At 38.4% G+C, this 19,369-nt stretch overlaps 1 protein-coding gene across 1 annotated transcript in view; it reads right to left on the bottom strand.

The window, feature by feature from the left end:
- The window catches only part of COL4A3 (collagen type IV alpha 3 chain), a gene marked incomplete at both ends in the record, with an annotated part of 59,245 nt that overhangs the window by 2,710 nt on the left and 37,166 nt on the right, over window positions 1-19,369 (bottom strand). The window contains 24 exons of the mRNA XM_080349803.1: window positions 225-402; window positions 896-1,108; window positions 1,715-1,813; window positions 3,173-3,292; window positions 3,409-3,480; window positions 4,641-4,713; window positions 5,138-5,268; window positions 5,756-5,941; window positions 6,885-6,935; window positions 7,930-8,028; window positions 8,999-9,079; window positions 9,364-9,490; window positions 10,553-10,692; window positions 11,059-11,148; window positions 11,529-11,627; window positions 12,341-12,475; window positions 12,828-12,917; window positions 14,067-14,234; window positions 14,969-15,082; window positions 15,214-15,364; window positions 16,171-16,268; window positions 16,785-16,885; window positions 17,962-18,058; window positions 18,930-19,098. Coding sequence (XP_080205929.1) covers window positions 225-402; window positions 896-1,108; window positions 1,715-1,813; window positions 3,173-3,292; window positions 3,409-3,480; window positions 4,641-4,713; window positions 5,138-5,268; window positions 5,756-5,941; window positions 6,885-6,935; window positions 7,930-8,028; window positions 8,999-9,079; window positions 9,364-9,490; window positions 10,553-10,692; window positions 11,059-11,148; window positions 11,529-11,627; window positions 12,341-12,475; window positions 12,828-12,917; window positions 14,067-14,234; window positions 14,969-15,082; window positions 15,214-15,364; window positions 16,171-16,268; window positions 16,785-16,885; window positions 17,962-18,058; window positions 18,930-19,098 — 2,882 coding nt within the window. The remainder of the gene's footprint in view (window positions 1-224; window positions 403-895; window positions 1,109-1,714; window positions 1,814-3,172; window positions 3,293-3,408; window positions 3,481-4,640; window positions 4,714-5,137; window positions 5,269-5,755; window positions 5,942-6,884; window positions 6,936-7,929; window positions 8,029-8,998; window positions 9,080-9,363; window positions 9,491-10,552; window positions 10,693-11,058; window positions 11,149-11,528; window positions 11,628-12,340; window positions 12,476-12,827; window positions 12,918-14,066; window positions 14,235-14,968; window positions 15,083-15,213; window positions 15,365-16,170; window positions 16,269-16,784; window positions 16,886-17,961; window positions 18,059-18,929; window positions 19,099-19,369) is intronic.

Here is a 19,369-nt window from a genome sequence, read left to right as displayed (position 1 = left end):
TTTTCTCATGTCAGCTATACAGATCAAGCCCTGTAGTGGGATCCTTGTCTTAGAGTATCACTGAATATATGACATATTTAGGCGAGTAATCAAAAATTGGGTGGTTAAAAACAGTGCTTGTACTGGCTGAGATGGGGAGGTTGTTGCCTAAGATTTGCCATTGAAACAATTTATGATGCCTTTGTGGTTTCAGGCCAGAACAGCTAAAATTCTTATACTCTTACCTGCTTATATGGGGCTCTAGTGCCCTGCCAGAAATCGGTGCCATGTCTACTGGCATTACTGCTGCAGTTGACAGCCAGTATGAATAGTCATTGCGAGACGCAAAACTACAAACGTCATTGGTGCTACAGAATAAGAATGGCATGGTGGTAAATCTCTGCAGGCAGCTACCCGCTGTTCCTAAAAGACAAAAAAAAGAGAGGTAACTTGGTTACTTTAGTAACTATCAAGAGAGAAGTGTCTGCACGGTGGAATTATACAAAAGCAATATGCTTATGGTATGAGTGTATAAAAAATAAGGACTAAGAACAAAATATTTTAAAATAATAATATATTATTGAATGGTGTCAGTCCTTGACACAGTGGCAGGAACTCAACTGCTTAAACAAAACCTTCTGGTGCCATTTTTGACACCCTAAAGCATCCCACTCCATCTCCAAAAAGCAAGATTCTCTCTCAGATCCTGTGTTCTTACTGCCAGCCCTGTGCAGTTGTTGTAAACATTTATCCTAGACATCTATCCTCTAATTGACTCAGAGCAGCAGACCACTCTGGAAACTGACAGTTGAAACCAATGTTCATCTTGGACACTTGCTGTGAGTTTAGTTGCATGGCATCTTCACATCACTGGACCCTAAAGAAAATGATCGGAGAAGTATTACCAATACAGTACCAAGATCTTGTCCGTGTGCTCGTTCATTTCCTTGTACAAAAAGCAGTGAATAGCCAACATAGATCTGCGATGTCCCTTGTGGGCATGAAGGAATCTTTGTAGATTGACTATGCCGGGTAAAGATAAAACCTCTTCTTGTTGGACCAGCACTGATAGTACCTGGTGATCCAGGTAACCCCTGTAGACCTGGAAAGCCAATCAGTCCAGGTTGCCCTGTGGAAGGGAAAGAAATATGACTGTAAATATTATAGTTTTGTTTGAATTTTTTCTTCATTTAAATTTTTGGAACCACTTGAAAACTAACAAAAAGATTATCAATAAGGAGATGGAACTTGAAAGTTAGTAGTATTTGTTGCTAGATGTATTAACACCTTCAGACCTAGCTCAGCTATGTGGTAAGTTATATGTAAGTTACATGGCATAGTTTCACGGAATAGTGAGAAATTTTAAAGAAACATGCCCATTTTTACGAGCAAAAAAGTTGTAAAGTAAAAACATTTTCTGATGACTAAATAAAAGTATTTAGTTCTATTTTTATGTCATAAAAAGGCAAGCTGATACCTAGGGATTTCAAGTGGATAAATCAATGTGGTTAATAACAGAGGAGCACAGTCAAGGCATTTTTTTTGTAAACTATTATTTCAGTTGGGAATGTGCACCTTTTAAAAGTTAAGAATGTGTGCTTGTGGCCCCAACGCTACTGTAAACGTTACAACAATCTCAATACACGCAAGAGGAAGGATTCACAGAAATCAGGAATACAAGTTTATCTGTAAATTCAGTAGTTTCAGTCAAACAGAGATTTTTGCTTTCCTGTACCTCTTGGTCCTGGAAATCCCCTGTCTCCTTTTGGACCCGGCAGTCCTGGTTGACCGGGATGACCAAAATGTCCTGGCAGACCTTTTATTCCTTTAGGTCCTAAATCGTAATCAAGAAAAAACAAAATCATATAGCGGTAGTTATTCTAGATTTTAGTAACTGTTAATGAATGAAGTTAAAATCCCCATGTAAATGTACCTGTGTTAGAATAAAAACATCAGCATGAATTTACTAACTTTTGAGCCTGTCTGTAGTGTTACTGTCACCGTATTTCCCATCAGGATGACTACAAGGAAATCTTGGATGTATTGCAGAAAAATCTTTTTTTTCATAGAAAATGTTTACAGAAACCAAAGCAAATAGCTTTTTCTTTTAGCTTGCATCATACGATAGAAATATTTCACATATATAACAAGAAGACATAATCATCTCGTCACTGTGGGGGATTACAGTGGGTCCGTGGATTCCCTGATGGAGGGCATGGGAACAGAAATTAGCCTGGAAGATATGAAGGCCTACCCGTGAGAAAGATGGGAGTAAAGGAGTATCCGGAGATGTTAAGGATGTACCCGTGAGAGAGAAGGGAATAGAAGAGTAACATTGATGACAGCAAAAATAGCCAATGAGATTTTACTGCTGTAACTTGTAACCAATAGTGAAGAGACACACGAATTGGTAAAACTGTATAAAAATGCACTTATGGTAATAAATGGCATCTACTACTTTCATCCTGGAAGAACTTCGTCTATGTCGTTTGTCCATCTCAACCATGACACGTCACGGTTTGTAATTCCATAAATGACATAGTTCATTTGCAAAACAACTTTAATGGAAGTGTAGAACAATTCTTTAGTGCCTGCTTTGTTATGCTGGAGGCAACTGTCATTCCTGAGTGGGACACACCTTCTAGCAACTCTGTGGCCCTTGAGGAGCTCCTATCCTGGAGTGGAAAGCTGTGGTACTGAGAAGGGTGGCCAAGTACCCACTGCACATCCACCTTATCCTACCTACTCCTCACTTCCCCACTTCTCACAGCTGTGCAGGTTCTCCTTTTCCTTCATACCACCAGACTGTGACAGACAGAATCACCTTGTAGCACATCTAGAGTACTTTTGTTACGTGTGGTAATTCCCCCTCAAAATGACAAACATCCTGAGCATGGTTCTGGTTGTATGAAAATGGTGAATGTTTTATTCCAAGTTTACTTTTTATTCCTTTATTTTGCTCAGGCTTATGTTGAAGGAGAAACTTACTCACTGACTGTGAGGATGGAGGGCAGATGGAATGGGCCCAGTTATAAATACAAGATTGTTAACAAGGTACAAAGAACTATTTTAAAATACAGATAGGTATTTTTAAAGACACATCAATTTCCTATGCAGAAGCATGTTTTCCCACGTTCCCATGTTCCACTAAGCAGCATACACAAACATGTACAAAGATAAAAACATAAACCACCTTGTATTCCAGGAATGCCTTGAATTCCTTGATCACCTGGTGGTCCTGGTATTCCTGGCAGTCCAGGAGGACCCTTGCTTCCTGGGATGGAGAATGCTCTCCCAGGGACCCCAGGTGGACCTAGCAGCAAAAATATAATGAAAAGCTATTGCTTTATATTAAAAGAAAGCAAACAAGCTACAAAGTAAACAAATCAACTTAAGTCAGCTGGTATTGGAATGAGAAGGGTTGGCTACCTTGCTGGCCCTTTGGTCCCCTTGGGCCTTCTGCACCCTGTGGTCCGGGAGGTCCTTGATTACCCTTTTCTCCTAAGACAAAAAGATTGGAGATACATCTGTCTGTTTCACGATGTAAAAACAATTGTCAGAGTGCAGTCAGTTTATAAGATGTTCCTATAGTGGCTAGTCCCATAAACCTAGCATAAAATCTCAACTTTAGACTATGTCCTTTTTATCTTATGTGCTTTTGACACGGAGTTTGCAGGCCAAGTGTGACCTTCAGTGATGCTGTGAAATTCAACTCCCTTTACACTCCACTGTCAGTCGTGCTGATAGCTGTTAGGAGGGTTGTATAGTTTTTCAAGTATTTGAAACTTAATAAGCAATTCCTTTCACTGTGCAAAACACAAGGTTACATCCAGATTGCTCTCCACAGTTCTGCTGGAAAATAAAATAAGCAAAAAGCTCTTATTTATAAAAAATACTTTTTATTTATTTATTTGTTTAAGAGAGTATAATTACTGCCTGTACTGTGACTTGCCAAATGAGAGCAAATTTAAAATACACAATAATTACCATGGAACATAAACCAGTAGGTTAAACAGGTATCAGCAATTCGGTATCACTGTAAATCATGTAATTGAAAAATGACAATATTAGAGTAACGCAGACTCCTGTGAGATTTAAATCACTAGAAAAATGTCTAAATTAAAAGGATTTTTAGCCAGCTACTGATCCAACTAACCCTCAGGAGTATGAAATGAATGAAGCTAATGCATTTAACAGTTTGTCTGCTGATAAGATTATAATTGGGACTGTTCTTACAGCAAACAGAGAAATCAGTGCTCTGTGTTGTAATTCTGACTAAATGCTCTTGAGTTCTATAGCTAAGAGGTTGCCAAAAAGTAACATCTAGCAGTGGTGTGGCATTTCTAATTAGTAGACTCAGTCCCAAAATCCTTACAGGTTATTAGTCACTAAAGACAAACTTGTTTTGAATTTGCCTGGAATGGAGGCCATTGAAGTTTCACCCCTTCCTCACTTTGACATCAGTTCAGACATATCCATAGGAACTAACTCAAAGAAAATGCTCCCTTAGTGCATGTTTTCATTTATAGCTGACTCACACCCTGTTCTTGATGTAGAAACCTCAAGTCTCTAGGACCACATCTGGTACTATTACACACATGCTATTATAACACAATATGTAATGATTATATTTGGCACACAAAAGTTTATGTAATAAATACCTTTTACACCTGGGAATCCACGAAATCCAGGGTCCCCTCTAGCACCAGGATAACCTGCTCGACCTTCTATTCCCTGCAAACCAGGTAACACCAAAAATAAACAGGAAGCAGCATCTGCACACTATGAAGTAGATTTTATTTTTTGTTCAGTATAGTCAAAGCACTATATTCACAGAATATGTTGTAACTAGAATAATCTGTCCCTTTTGTGAGCATGTTAGAAATAGTCATATCATTGTTAATATTACTCTGTAATACAGAATGGTGAAGGAAATGACACGCCAGAAATTCACAATAATTTCTTTATGGTCCACTTAAGTCCAGGAAAAAATGCTTTTCATATCTATTTCAATATCTTTCCTCTGTTAAATGTTTTTGAAGGATATGGGGATTTGTTGTTGTTATTGTTATTAAATTGTCCCGGCTGTTATTTTCATGGTTATTTTCAAGCAAAATTAACAGTAAAGTAAGAAACAAGCAATATTCCTTTCACTGACTTTCGGACCAGGAGGACCAGGGTCGCCAGCGGGGCCTGTTGGCCCTGGTATGCCATCTGCCCCTCTGACACCTTTGCTTCCTTTCATGCTGAGAGTCGGAAGACCAGGAGGCCCTGGAAAACCAGGAGCACCTGTACAAAGACAGCAAAGCAAAGACTGCAAACAGAATTTCACATACATTACATGCAATGCAGTACAACATTCAACAACTTTAATGATACTCATGTTTACTACCTCAGTGATTCCCAAGGAAATATACCCATTTAAAAAAAATCAACTCATTTATCCTAGCTTGATAACCTGAGATCTGAGCTGAGTTCTTGCAGTACTCCATACCACTACCTTTCTTTAAATATCCTCCACTTGTAGTTATGACTGTAATCACACTCATGCTATCTCACTTCTTTAAAGCTGGATCTCAGATGCCCTACAGACCACATTTTATATAGACCATCACAGTGTTTGCAATGGTAACACTGCATTAACTGGTAAAGGAGCTACCTGTTTAACTATGAAGCTCTCTCTGGAGAAGGCCCCTTTCAACCTTGAGTTCTGGACAGGTTGAGTTCTGCTTTCAAATATCAGTATGTCATTTCAAATAAATAAGGATAAACACACCTGTTCTTCCATCTGCACCGGGAAAACCTCTGTTCCCTTTTTGGCCAGTAATTGCCATGCCTGTTGTGCCTTGAAATCCAGGTAGCCCCACTAAGCCAGGGGGTCCAATGGGTCCTTGATCACCCTGATGACCTTTCACACCAGGTGGCCCAGGAAAACCAGGCAGTCCCATGTCCCCTTTGATTCCTGCAAAGTATAAGTAATAAGAAGAGAGCTGTCAAGGCAGTAAAACGGTATGACTGCACAGAATATGTGCATTCACTGTACCAAAAGGTGGAATTCAGTCTTTGTTTTTAGCACGGAGAAGTCTCCGAAGCCTCCTTGCTACTGTAGAGCAAAATAGTTGTGAGAAAACAGGACTCCCTGCAAAGCAGCGTACGCACCACTCCTTTTTCTTAAACTCCACTTCAGAGACTGCTCATACAAAGGAATAAACTTGAAAAGAGTGTATAAAGACCAGAACAGGGCTTATTTCTCAATGCATGAGCAGAAGAAATGCTGCTTTGAACATCAGAACTGGAAAATCCTTTTAAACTAAATTCCAGCTAAAAGCATAAATATGAGAACAATAAAATAAGAGACAACTCTCAAAGGGTATTTTTCTAAGGTTGATCCTAAAAGTACGAGATCTATATCTGGAGGGTATGAAGAGAGATCAGTGAAAACAGATCAGTGGATTTCTAGCAGTACTAGAAATCCAATGGAAACCTTAACAATGGGAAGAGTCCCCTCAGTCAACTGTTCATTAGCATAAAAGGGGAGATGAAGAAAATTAAAATGCAATCACTGTGTTCATCATCATCATCTGTTTTTCATTAGAACGTACTCTGTTAATCAAATTATGTATCAAAATAAATTTTCAAAAGCTCTAGAATGTGTATATCACCTTCACAAAAAACACAGAAGTTAACTGCTTCATTTCCCTTTTATGAGAGTCTTTACAAGCAAGAACTCTTGACATTTAATATACAGCACCGAATAATTGCTCAGAAGCACAGAATCACTCTTGGTTTCCTTTGACACTCTTAGTGCCATTTCAAGCATCCAAAAACAGGAGGAGACTTAAAGATGAGGATAATGAATCTGGTATTTAAAAATAAAGCTTTTATTTTCTGAAAATAAAACTCACCTCTACGACCAGGAATACCTTGAAGGCCAGGGATTCCTCGACCTGGTGCTCCTATAAAATATTAGGTAATGTTATACTCAAAGTCCTGAAAAACTGTTAGAAAACATCATAGTTGTCTAATACTTGACACATTTCTTCAGAATTCACTGAATCAAAGTGTAAATTTTAGTTATATGTAAAATATAATTTATTGGTTATTTCCAGTTCTTCTACCCAGAAATACATATTAAATTTGTGAGTTTTTCTATATAGTACGAACTCTTATTGATCAGTCATATTTGAGGTACATTCTACAATAATAAGCTTTGTCTTTTTTTCAGAGGAATAATAAAAAATCCCACCAGAATAAAAATCTGCATTTAAGTCAGTTACTGAGAAAAATAAAAGAAATGGAAATACCTAAACCAGAAAATATGTTAAGAGTGATTACTTCTAACTTAACATGAAAAAACTTACTATGAATGCCTTCTCAATATCCTCTTTATACTAACATGCAAAGAAATATTTTCTCTATGAAATATGAAAACACTTTCTGTCAGAATTCAGTGGAGGACTAAATCTATCTGTGGATGTTGATGACATCAGGAATGACATGTAAATGAAAGATTTTATAACCCAAGGGCCAGGTCATGGAAACCTTCACTATTTATGTAAGTAAACACTGTGATTCATTTTATCTTATCTCCACGAAAGAGACAAGACTCCTTTAAAATTATTTAGGTTCTTTTAATCTCTTTGAGATTAAACACATAAGAACTACTAACAGTAGTACTTTGGCTCTTGCAGCGTTTAACATTTTTAGGGGAAGTTATAACAAATTACATGTGTAATAGAACAGTGACATACACTTTTGGGTTGTTAACAGCATGTACAACAATTATACAGAAAAATCTGTGAATTCTGTAAAAATTAAACCCCTTAAATTTATAAAGTTATCTTTGTCTCCACAGAAGCTCCTTATTAATCCTTCCCAAATAGTCCTTGTCAGGTTAACTATGGAAAAAAGCAATTGTAAAATACAACAAAAATATTTCAGTGGTGTTACCTGGTTCTCCCTTTACTCCTGGGGGACCAGGCATACCATCCTGACCTTGAGTACCTCTTTCACCAACAAGCCCATCTTTTCCAGGGTCTCCAACAGCACCTGTGAATTGTAATGGACCACAATATCATTTTCACCTCTATTATTTTGCATTTCAAAGGGAGAAGATATGAGTCCTCTCTATTAAAATGTAATCAGTTGAGCTACTTCAAAGATAGATGTAACCTGTGTTGGTATATAAACATTGTTGAGCTCACTGGACTTCAATGGATTTAACACCCACACAATTTTCACAGACAATAACTTTCTGTCTTTCAAAGACATTTTAGGACCCTGCCTTTGATTTAATCCGCACTGGTGGGAATCCATACAGGCAGCAGGGTTTCTTCTCCCTGGCTTTATTACAAATCCAAGGTTTCTCTAAACAGGGAGTAGATTCTGATCTTTGCTAACTGCTGATAAGTCAGTGCAAGTTTACTGAAGTCTACAAAACTACAATGTCATAACTTTGGTGACCATCTCTGAATATAAAAGCATTCAGTGTTCCTTTTGGAGACAAAGACTAGCACTCACTTTATTAAACTTTGCATTGGATACTCATCTGTTGCTGCATATTTACACACTGCCCCTTACATAGTTTGAAAGATTGGATCTTTTCTGTTGTTTTAACAAAAAACTGCAACTCTGCCGCGTCTTTCCATTCAAATTAATTTTCTTCTTCTTCTCATCTAGCTACATTTTAGTTTATTATCCTACTTTAGGAGGTAGAACAGGCCTTTTTGTTACAGTTGTTTGGATATCATATCTTGAGACCTCTGGATGAAAGAAAAAAGCTTTACAATAGTGAAACAAAACTAAAACCTCTTGCCGCAGCTGAACCGATAACATTGGAAATACGCTGTTTAAGATCTTAGCTGGAACCAGAGAAGGTAAACAAAGCCTTGAACTAACATAAACAGAGACTGCAACTACAACAGTTAAATTTTTAAAAGCTCAAAAGAATATCAACTGCCACATTACAAAGAAAATAAACCAGGCAGCAGTGGCTTGGGAGAGATGCTGTATACCATACCAGGAGGGCCTGCAATGCCCTGTTGTCCTGGGCGGCCCTGCCGTCCTTTAACACCAGTATCTCCAGGAGGTCCAAGCTTCCCTGTTAGAAGAAAGAGTGTGGGAAAGGAGAAAAGGCATTCGCACTTGGTCCAGACTCAGTCTGAGAACTTTGATATCATTTCAGCTTTGGACAGCTGCAAAGGATCTCTAGGTGACAATAAGCTAGTCTGGCTGCACTGACTGCAAAAGAGCCATTTAGGTTTACAGCACTTGAATATAAATGTACCACTTCACAGGCACCCTGTGTAGTTTATTGAGAAATTATCTTCTAGAAGCGTGTCAACACCTCACCACCCCTCCAAACCAAAACCAAACCCCCCATACCTGGGATTCCTGCACTTCCAGTTTCCCCTCTGATGCCATGTGGTCCTGGTATTCCTTCACGTCCTGGATGACCTTGGGATCCTTTTTCTCCTTTGCTGCCCAAAACTCCTGGAAGCCCCAGATCTCCCTGAGAAATAGCAGTTGCACACAAACAGGTGAGAATCACTTCACATTCCATATTTGAACAATAGAAAAATTTTACACAATTTTAAAGGTTGAGTAAGTGTAATCATGGTTTCTTAGGATTTTTCAGGCAAAACTTAAAGCAGAATAATATAAAGTCTTCTCATAATACCACTCATCCCTTAGACATAGCTAAGAAAGAAAGATTTCTCTAACCTGCACAAGTGAACTTCAGTCTTTAGTTTTCACCTGCACATAGACTTCCTTTCAATTTTATTCTAACAGCTCCTCTTCTGATTCAAGCATACATTCCATACATAATATGCCACTAGACAAAATACTGAAATACCTATTTTTTCCTTGAATTCCTACTGACTTTCACGACAGTAATCTCATTGTGGTTACCCAGCTAATACAGAAAATAAACAGATAATTTAGAGAAATTACAAGACTTTTAGTACAGTTTACAGCCTAAATCACGTATTTAACATAATCTCATATGTAAAAAGACTCGCAGTTGTTTACACCCAAAATATGTGGAGTAAAATTGTATGCAATTTACCTAACTCAAAAGAAACCCTTTTTTTCTTAGCAATTTATATTACGCTCATTTATATATATTGCTCAGAAAAAATCCAATTCATCTTGTGTAATTATATTACTATACTGTCAAAAAGCAACAGTACAGTTTTAGATTACAGAACTTTCACATTTGCTATGACTATGTTTTTTCTGTACTTGTTTTAACATACAAGTATTCCTCTTGCTGACGTTTTAAGTGCAAGTCCTTGGTCTTAATGGATTAGCAACTTTTACAGAAACAAAGTTATTTCCAGGCTATTCCATCTTTACAAATAAGAAATTCTGGCACCAAGAGAAAAAAAGAAGTATAATCAACTCAAAAATTTCTCCTGAGTAATGACACAGTAAGATTTTCATATTTCTTATCGTTAATAAATCATCTGCTTCTGCAAACTCTGCAGCTCTTGCTTACGTGCTATTCTGTTTCTGTAATCAAAGGTTCTGCTTATTGCCTAATATGACAATGTTTCCATTGCCTTTATACCTTTGGACCAGGTTCTCCTGGAGGCCCAGCAGATGGGTACCCAGGGTCTCCTTTGTCACCTGGAAAGCCACCATAGCCCGGTGGACCGGGGTCACCTGATGGTCCTGGAAAGCCTGGAGATCCTTTCTGTCCTTTTGGACCTGGAATAATACAGATACGCATACCCTTCTTAAAAGGATCATAATTGCATACCACACCTTATGTTTTGTGAACTACTGCTTGTACAGTCAGATATTAATTAATATACACAGCTAGTGATTTCATTTCTAAACACTTTAAGAAAACTTTCTTACATGTAACAATATTTAAATTGAAGAACTTTTGTTTCATTTAGAGAGAGGAAGAACTGCATTCTGCAAGTTAGGCAAATGCTGGGGCGGTGAGGTACTGCAAAGACTAAATCCCAGTCCAAGTGTTGCGCAGTCTGCTTACAGTAACTGCTCAGATCTGTGCAAATGCTTCTATGCAGCTCTATGAATTTGCAAAATGGTTTAATAGAAAATTACCCGGAATTCCCATGTCCCCTTTGTTTCCTGGTGCACCTGGGAACCCTTGTGCTCCAGGAATCCCTGGCAGACCCATAAATCCTTTGACACCTGCAAAATGAAAAAATAAGAGTCATCTTCACATGTGTGCTTGTGGCTAGCTGGTAGAGCTGTCCTGAATACAGAATCTTCTACCACACACCTTGTCCTAGTATCTTATTATTTTATAAATCAACATGCAGTGAAAGTATAATTCACCCCAAACAACAGTCTATATTTGGAAAGAAACAAAGAATCGCCTACTCATAGCTGCTATAATTTCCGAATAGCAGCTTTTGAAATTGCTCAGTTCCAGAATTCTCAGAAAAGCTTCAGAGTTAATACAGAGACTGTAGTGCTGCTGCTGGAGCTGAATTTAAGTGCTGGCATTGAGATAATATTATCTCTACCCTCCATGTGATACAGTAATTTTCAATACACTAATTCCATACCTGATAGACCAGGTATTCCTTCAGACCCATCAAGACCTGGGGGACCTTGCACACCAGCATCTCCTTTTTCTCCTCTTAGACCCATTCTTCCTTGGACTCCTAAACCAAAGTTTCATTAAAAAAAAAAATTACAAAACATCTTCTAATATAACTTTCATGTAAAGTTTGAAGTTTTATAACTCCTAAAGCTAACAAAGCAGAAGTGGGGCATAGGATTTTCACTCTGTGAACACACACAAACAAGACACAAGCTCACAATTAATGCCTTCTGTATTACTCATATGGAGACAAGAGGAAGCTTCTTAAAGCTTCCGTAGGAAAATGTCTCCACAAAGAGCCAGATAGCATTAGTTAAGTATGTACAACTCAGACACAGTCTATATTAATATTGCAAACAAAGGAATTATTCTGACAGTGAAGTATTTTAACGAGACTCTATTTCTTTGCAATCCAACGTTTAGTTGGTAAGCATGTCCATTTCTGTGCTCACAGGCTACTAAATGTGTAAAAATATGAATGTATAGCGTATATGTATATAAGCATCTTAGTATTACTGACATTATTACTGGTTTATCATTACAATAAGAAGCTTTTGTAAGGAATGTAGACTTGTTAAAATGGAGATAAATATTCTGTGTAATACGCAGCTATCTCATAAATAAGAAGACAGAGCATTCAACAATCATTATTTCAAAGCCATGTTAATATTGTCAGTAGTAGAGACAGTTTATTCCATGTTTTAGAGTCCACTGGAACCACAACATAGATGACAACCCTAACTACTTCTGAATGACAGAACAATGAACACATACCTTTTAAGCCTTGTTCTCCTTTATTCCCAATAACAACCAAGGTCTCAGATGGTCCAGGAAAACCTTTATCACCTTGTTCGCCTTTTGCTCCAAGAGATCCTTTTCTTCCCCTTAGTCCTTGGAAGCCAGGAGAACCTGCAAGAAAATATAATGAAATTTTCTGTTCTGAAGAAACCTGTTGAATAGATACAACAATGATTGGAATATGAATGGAATGGAATGGAAAAAAAAGTAGAGTAAAAAAGCGGTCTGCTCTTTATTTAGCAAACTGCCAGCCACTTTGACAAATACCAGTGAAACAGAAAAGGTGGTGATTCAAAACTGCTAAAAAAAAATAATGCTGTCATTCAGTCTGTACTGCACATATCCAGGAAGATTTACCAAGACTCAAATTCTGGTATGATGTGTACTCTGGAGTGATAACACATATCAAGATGGATCACAGAATACTTCAGCAATAATGAAGGCCAATACTGTGGCCACTTGCCTCTGATACCCGGGCTGCCGGGTCTTCCAATCATGCCAGGGGGTCCAGGAAATCCTAATAGGCCCATTATACCTGGCTCTCCCCTCGAGCCTGTGGAATTGAAGCAATAGGAACATTGTTGTTAGTATTTCATCAGTGAAATAGAACACTACACTATACATGTGCCTGTTATAAATGTGTGGTGTTTTTTTTCTCCATTTCCACAACATTGTCAAAGCCAGTTTTCCTGTCTTTAAGCACACAAACAGCACTTACACATATAGTAACCCCCGAGCTACCTAGACTAGTAGCTGCCACAGCTGCTATCACTGACTGAAATAGCTGTCAGTGAGGACAACGTATCTGAGATGTCCACAAAAGGATGGGAGGATGTATGGGAAACACATTCCTTTCTGGCTCAGGAGCTGAAGTCCATCTGGGACATGACAGCTCCCCTCAGATGACATCAGAAGCTTAAGTCAGTGCAACTGAACAGGTGCTATGCATTTATCATTAGTTTTATAGGTTGTATAGATAAAAAGATACATACCATCTCCTTTCCACTGTATAATGGAGGATTTGATAGTAATGAAAAATATTTATTAGAGATAAGAAGCATTTAATACCTGATTTCTTTTATTCTACAAATAAAATTTGAACATATTTCTGAAAAAAACCCTACAGGGATTACCTACCTTACTTAAAGTTAGCTCTGGTTAATGTGACAGAATTTGATTGGACTCAACTCTGCCAGACTTCAGATCCAAACTTGCTTTTTAAGAAAAAGATGATAGCATCAACAAGCTATCTGTTTGAAAATGGATGCTAAGTAAGAGCTACTAAACACTTTACACTTCCATTATGCTTTGGAGTTGCTTTGAATGTTAACTAGTTCATGTCCTACTGCAAGGATGTTACTCTACAAAAACCAATGTAAGGTAGCCTTTTGTTCCTAGAAGACTGTTATAGAAAATTCAGTACTGTGTCATGAAAACTTCAAAATATGATCATAATTTAGGGAATGATGATTTATTTGTTTTCCGTATAGATCTCAGTAATATATAAAAGCTGTTGATGGAAAAATACAGGGTGTTTCAGAAAGATGGACCCAGTTTCAAAGCAGAGAGATTTCAAGTTGGGTCCATCTTTTTGAAACACTCTGTATTTCAGCATCTTCAATTTGGAAAAAGCATGACTGGCACCTTTTTGCAGAGACCAACTTAATTTCTCTGTCAAAACAAGAATTTGGGGAATCCTTACCTGGCACACCAGAGATTCCTGGCCTTCCAGACTGTCCCTTGGGACCAGGTAATCCCGTGTTTCCCTGAAGACCTATTAATCCAGGCTCCCCAGGCTTTCCGTAGGTTCCTGGGATACTCAAGCCAGGAGGACCTAGTTTTCCTTTTGAACCTTGCAAACCTCTTCCTCCTAGGAAAAATGTATGAAAGTATAGTATGGTACATCTGTCTGGAAAAATAAACCTTTATCTCTATCTTGCCATCATGAGCATAAAACTCTTCCTGAACTCTGCCTGTCTGAGGGCTAAACATTCGACCTGTAAGACCACATGTTCAGGAAATCTTAAAAGAGCTGTGTGTTGGGTGAGAGTAGACAATTCTGTTCCTTCTCAGAAAAACCCACCAATTCTGCATTAATTCTCTCTTAAAAATAAATAAATAAATAAATAAAATATTCTTTTGAGATCATGTATAGCAGGATTGTGCTGGATACCCGAATGTGTTTCTCTTGGACAAAAATCAAACACAGTATATGCAGGTAATTTGGAAAACCTAAACTCATTTTCTACCTAGGTGAGCTCCTCCTCTGTTTTGTTTCTTTAACAATCACATTGCAGCAAGGAATCTAAATTCAACCCCACATAGGAGACACGACTGAAATATTTTTTTTCCTGTGGAATTTGGGCCAGTTTGTGACTACTGTTTGCACTGTACAGCGGAAGCTGAATCTCAGTCCATATTAATCAGTGTGCATGTTTCCTCCCATCTGCAGAAAGTGCATGTTTTAAATGGGCTCACATTGTCTGATATACTATCCTATAGCAAATATTCAGAAACAACTTCAGCTCCCTCAGGCCATTGCAAGGCAGAAACAAAACTCAGACCGATCCAGTTAAAGGGAATGTTTGATTCAGAAAGCCCTACCTGGCGGGCCTGTAGCTCCCTGGCCACCTGGCAAACCTGGCAGGCCAATAAGACATTCAGCAGGTTTCCCTGGAAAACCTGGATCTCCAGGAACTCCAGGTGAGCCACGATCTCCTAAAAGAAAGGAGACTGGATTCACAATGATTTCAGTAGAAGTTTCAGGCTTTGAGTGAGCATTGTTCGACTTGGCTTCCTTTTTCTTAAAATAACTTGCTGTGCTCCTTGAGCTTGTCTGACAACAGTACCTCTCAGACCATCTTCACCATCATGTCCAGCACGCCCTGGTAGGCCTGGAAGTCCTGGAAATCCAGTGTCACCTTTTGAGCCAGGAATGCCACGATCTCCTGGTAAACCCAGTCTACCTGGCTCTCCAGGAATAACTGTGCCTGGGTCACCCTGCAACACAGAGAGAAACGTAAACAATCTATGTGTACTATGTTTTGCAAATCTGCCAAAATATTTTCTCTACTGTGCGATCAATTAACTTCTTCTATGAGGGCAATTTTATCCATTCCTGGGGGATCTTTCACATAATTTTTAATAGCTCCAATTCAGCAGACCACTGGATGTTTCTTATTGACCAGCTGCAGGTTCTACACCAGAGAAGTAATTCGTCTAGACCGCTTCTGAATTCTGCCCCCTAACTCCATGAAGTTGCTACTGAGCAATTCAAGGCACTTCTATCCATTTGGCCTTTACTGCATTGTGGCAGAGTAGTCAAGAATCCTACATTTACACATGCCATCAGTAGATTAGCTCCTGTTAATCAGTAAGAGCGGCAGCAGTATTACCTACAACCTACTTCCTTTATGCTTGAATTCAACAGAGCACTTTCTTAAATTAAATGAATATTTACTAGTGGCTGACCTCCATCAAATATGTGCTTAATTGCAATTTCTGAATACCCATCTTTTTCAAAGCTGTGGCCTTAATTTTCTGCTGTAAACAATGCAATATCTTCCTTGTGCTCTGAAAACTGAACTACCAAACATCCCAAACACTTGGAGTTCTGAAATCCTGTATCTGAATTTAAAATTTTGGCTTGAGACCCTTTTTATATAAACAATTTAATTTCATAGTTTATGCATCACTGGTCAGGAAATACAGGAGCTCCTATATTCCTCACACTTAATTTATTTGCTCAGCATCACATTTAATGAATGGCATCTATGGAAAAGACTGTGCTGTATTTCTAACCAAACCTTTTCTCCTGGTTGTCCTAGGTTTCCAGCTCGGCCTGGATCTCCAATCTTTCCTTCACACCCTGGTGGCCCTCTGCCTCCTGGAAGCCCTTTCTCTCCTGTAAAAGGAATTAAATGGCAGCACAGATGCTATGGTTATCACTTTATTTTACAAATGGATATTTGTATGGATGCAGTTACATAACCAAAACGGATTAAACATCAGCTCTGTATATGTAACATCCATCCAGATAAAGAGAATCCATCATAAGTAAGTGTGACATTCGGATGAGCTGCACCTGATTGGGCAGTATTCCAGGAAGCATCAATGTCTTTCAAACTATTTTCCTGGTGACAGCTTTAATAGTTGATTCTCTGAAATGCTTCAAAATAATTCAAACTTACAATTTTTAAGCCAGAAGGCAGTAAATTACAAGAGTGCTAAACCCACGTTTCTGTCTGACTAATATTCATCAATTTTTCTTTTTAACTTGTTGATTGTTTTTAATGTGGACTGAAAAAAAAAAAAAAAAAGAAAAGTAGATTTTGAATTTCTGTTGTTGTTGTGGGTTGTTTGGGTTTTTTTGGGGCGTTGTTTTTTATTTTTTGGAAGAAGATCAAAATGAGTATTTTACCTTTTGGACCTGGGTATCCAGGAAACCCAAGCCCTGGAAAGCCTGTGTCACCTGTTGGCCCTGGATGCCCTGAATCACCTTGCAGACCTTGTGCTCCAACCCTACCTGTACAAAGAAAATAAGTAAACTGTAATGTATCTCACTACGGAACATCAAAGTGTAAGATTAGGCATTCTACAGTTTATCATTATTAATTAGGACACCACTGTATGTTGTATTAGAACTTAGACACTATTTCTCCTTCACAGCAGGTTTTCACAGTTTAAATGCTAATTATGTTCACAGTATCAAAGCAGGCATGAGTCTGAGTCAAGTTTTTATGCAATCTGCCCAGATTCCAAGCTTCTAGGAACAATTATGGGCAGATAGAAATCTTACCCTTGTTGAGAAGATACACATTATAGGGGTGAGGCTTGGAACAGAAGCAACTGTAAGAACAGAAGAACTTTCCTATGTTATTCAAGGTATCTTTAAGGACTACTGTTCTACAAAACCAAAGCAAAGATGCCTTACAGTTAGTCTGAATGTCACTTACTGTCTGTCAGTGCATTCAAAAGTTCTGCAAAAATTAAAACAGCAGCAACCAAAAAAAATTCCATCTAGAACCCAAGCCCAAAACCCACCCAAAAAAGGAAAGTCAGGTTCTTAGTATCTTAGAACAATGGTTAGTAATAGTCATGTCAAAAAGGAACCAGAAAACAGTTTCTGTTTTGACTGTGCGCCTGCACAGCATGAGAAGGGCCAAGGACTCCAGGAAGATTAAGAATGCTTTAACCTAATTTTGTTCCTTCTGTTTTGAAGGTTGCAGCAATCCCAGCATAATTTGGGATACACTTTTGTCAACATTATGCCAGAGGCGCCTTTCTGGCTATACAAGCTGCAGCATATGCACCCGATGTCTCTGGTCCTTGGAGGAATGAAGTCATAGCACAGGACTGCTTACCGTCTCTGTCATAACTACACACCGTGGACATGGCCCTGTGTGCCCTTCCTATTCACATACACTGCCCTTAGTTTTCTAGAAAGGGAATGTTACAGTTGATTCTATACTTTCTGCACCACAGAAATTCTTTTTGTCATTATTTCAAAGTAACGCAACTGTTTTATCTGGCCAGATCTGGTAGAGTAATCCCAATCAGATTATCTCTGATTTTTACTGTAATTAGTGGTGATGTACGCACCAGGCACTCCTGGAGGTCCAGGTAAACCATCCGGTCCTTGAGGTCCTGGCAACGCAGGTAATGGAATTATCCTACTGGTCTCTCCTTTCAGTCCTTCAGGAAATACATAAAGATTACAAAGGTTTACAGTTTGGCAATATGTAATTTTTAGCATTTAAAAATATTGATAAATCTACTTGGCTAGAAATGCAGTTTTCTACTGATTCTGTATTTCTGAAAATTCAACAGACTTCCTGCCCTCATAAAAAGAAAGAATTTTATTGACAGTGAGCCCACCCACAGCCTTCCTCTCAGCCCTCCTGCAGTCTAGTGGAGACACAGAAAAAGAAGTACAAAGTCGGCAAGAAAACAATGCAACTGAGTAATGCTTAATCTGCAACTTAATCTCATACAGATGTAATGGGTATTTTCTTTAAGAAACCTTAACTATATCTGCAGTCCAACTCTGAGTTCTTCCAGATTATACTTTCGTACACTGGTGTGTTTTCAGCACTCGAAAATGGTTAAGCCCTTCATATTTTCGACTGATGACTTAGCTCACACTAATGATGATGACTGGATACATATTTAAAGACTTCTTTTTTCATGATGAGGACAATGAAGCACTCAAAAAGGTTGCACAGAGATGACATGCTGTCTGTGTCTTTGATGGTTTTCAAGGCCCAGATGGATAATGCCTTAGGTAACTTGGTCTTACCTCATTCATAGCTGACCCTGCTCTGAGCAGGAGTTCAGACTAAAGACCTCATAGGGTCCCTTCCAACTTCAATTATCTTATGACCCTAAGACTTTTGCTATTATTTCCAGTGGGACCAAAGTTGAAACAACACTGTGGAAATCTCCTCCCAAGAAAAGCTTCCTATGTTTCATAAATTATGTCTTTGACTTCAACCTATCTCTGCAATTTCAATCAAGTGCTCTTACCTACATTAGTTAAAACATGGTAATATAGGAAGTTACAAACCAGCTTCTCCAGGTAATCCGGGTGGACCTGGTATTCCTTTAGAGCCTTTGAAACCTCGTATTCCTTGTGATCCATATCCTGGCAGTCCAGGAAGACCCATTTCTCCAGGAAGACCAAGACTGCCAGGCAAACCAGGTAGTCCTCTATCTCCTTTTGAACCAGGCAGTCCCTGTTAACGATGACATTTCTTGCTTTCCCCACCAGCTTTCATAACAAAATGCCCAATTCTCTGACTATAATCTTGCATTACTTTAGTAGCAGAGTAGTCCCGCTAAATTAAGAGGAATTTGTCCTCTGATTTACTTGCAGTTAAAAGAATAAAATATTTAATACCAATGGTTGCAGCTAGAAGACTATTAATAGTGAAATAGCAAAAATAAATAAAACAATCACTGTGGCATTACTGTACACTTTTCTTCTTTTCAAAACAGGTTTGGTAA

The sequence above is a fragment of the Nesoenas mayeri genome (assembly GCF_963082525.1).
Source record: "Nesoenas mayeri genome assembly, chromosome: 9".
NCBI lineage: Eukaryota > Metazoa > Chordata > Aves > Columbiformes > Columbidae > Nesoenas > Nesoenas mayeri.
Note: the sequence above shows the minus strand (reverse complement) of the source record. Positions and strands in the feature narration are given on the sequence as shown.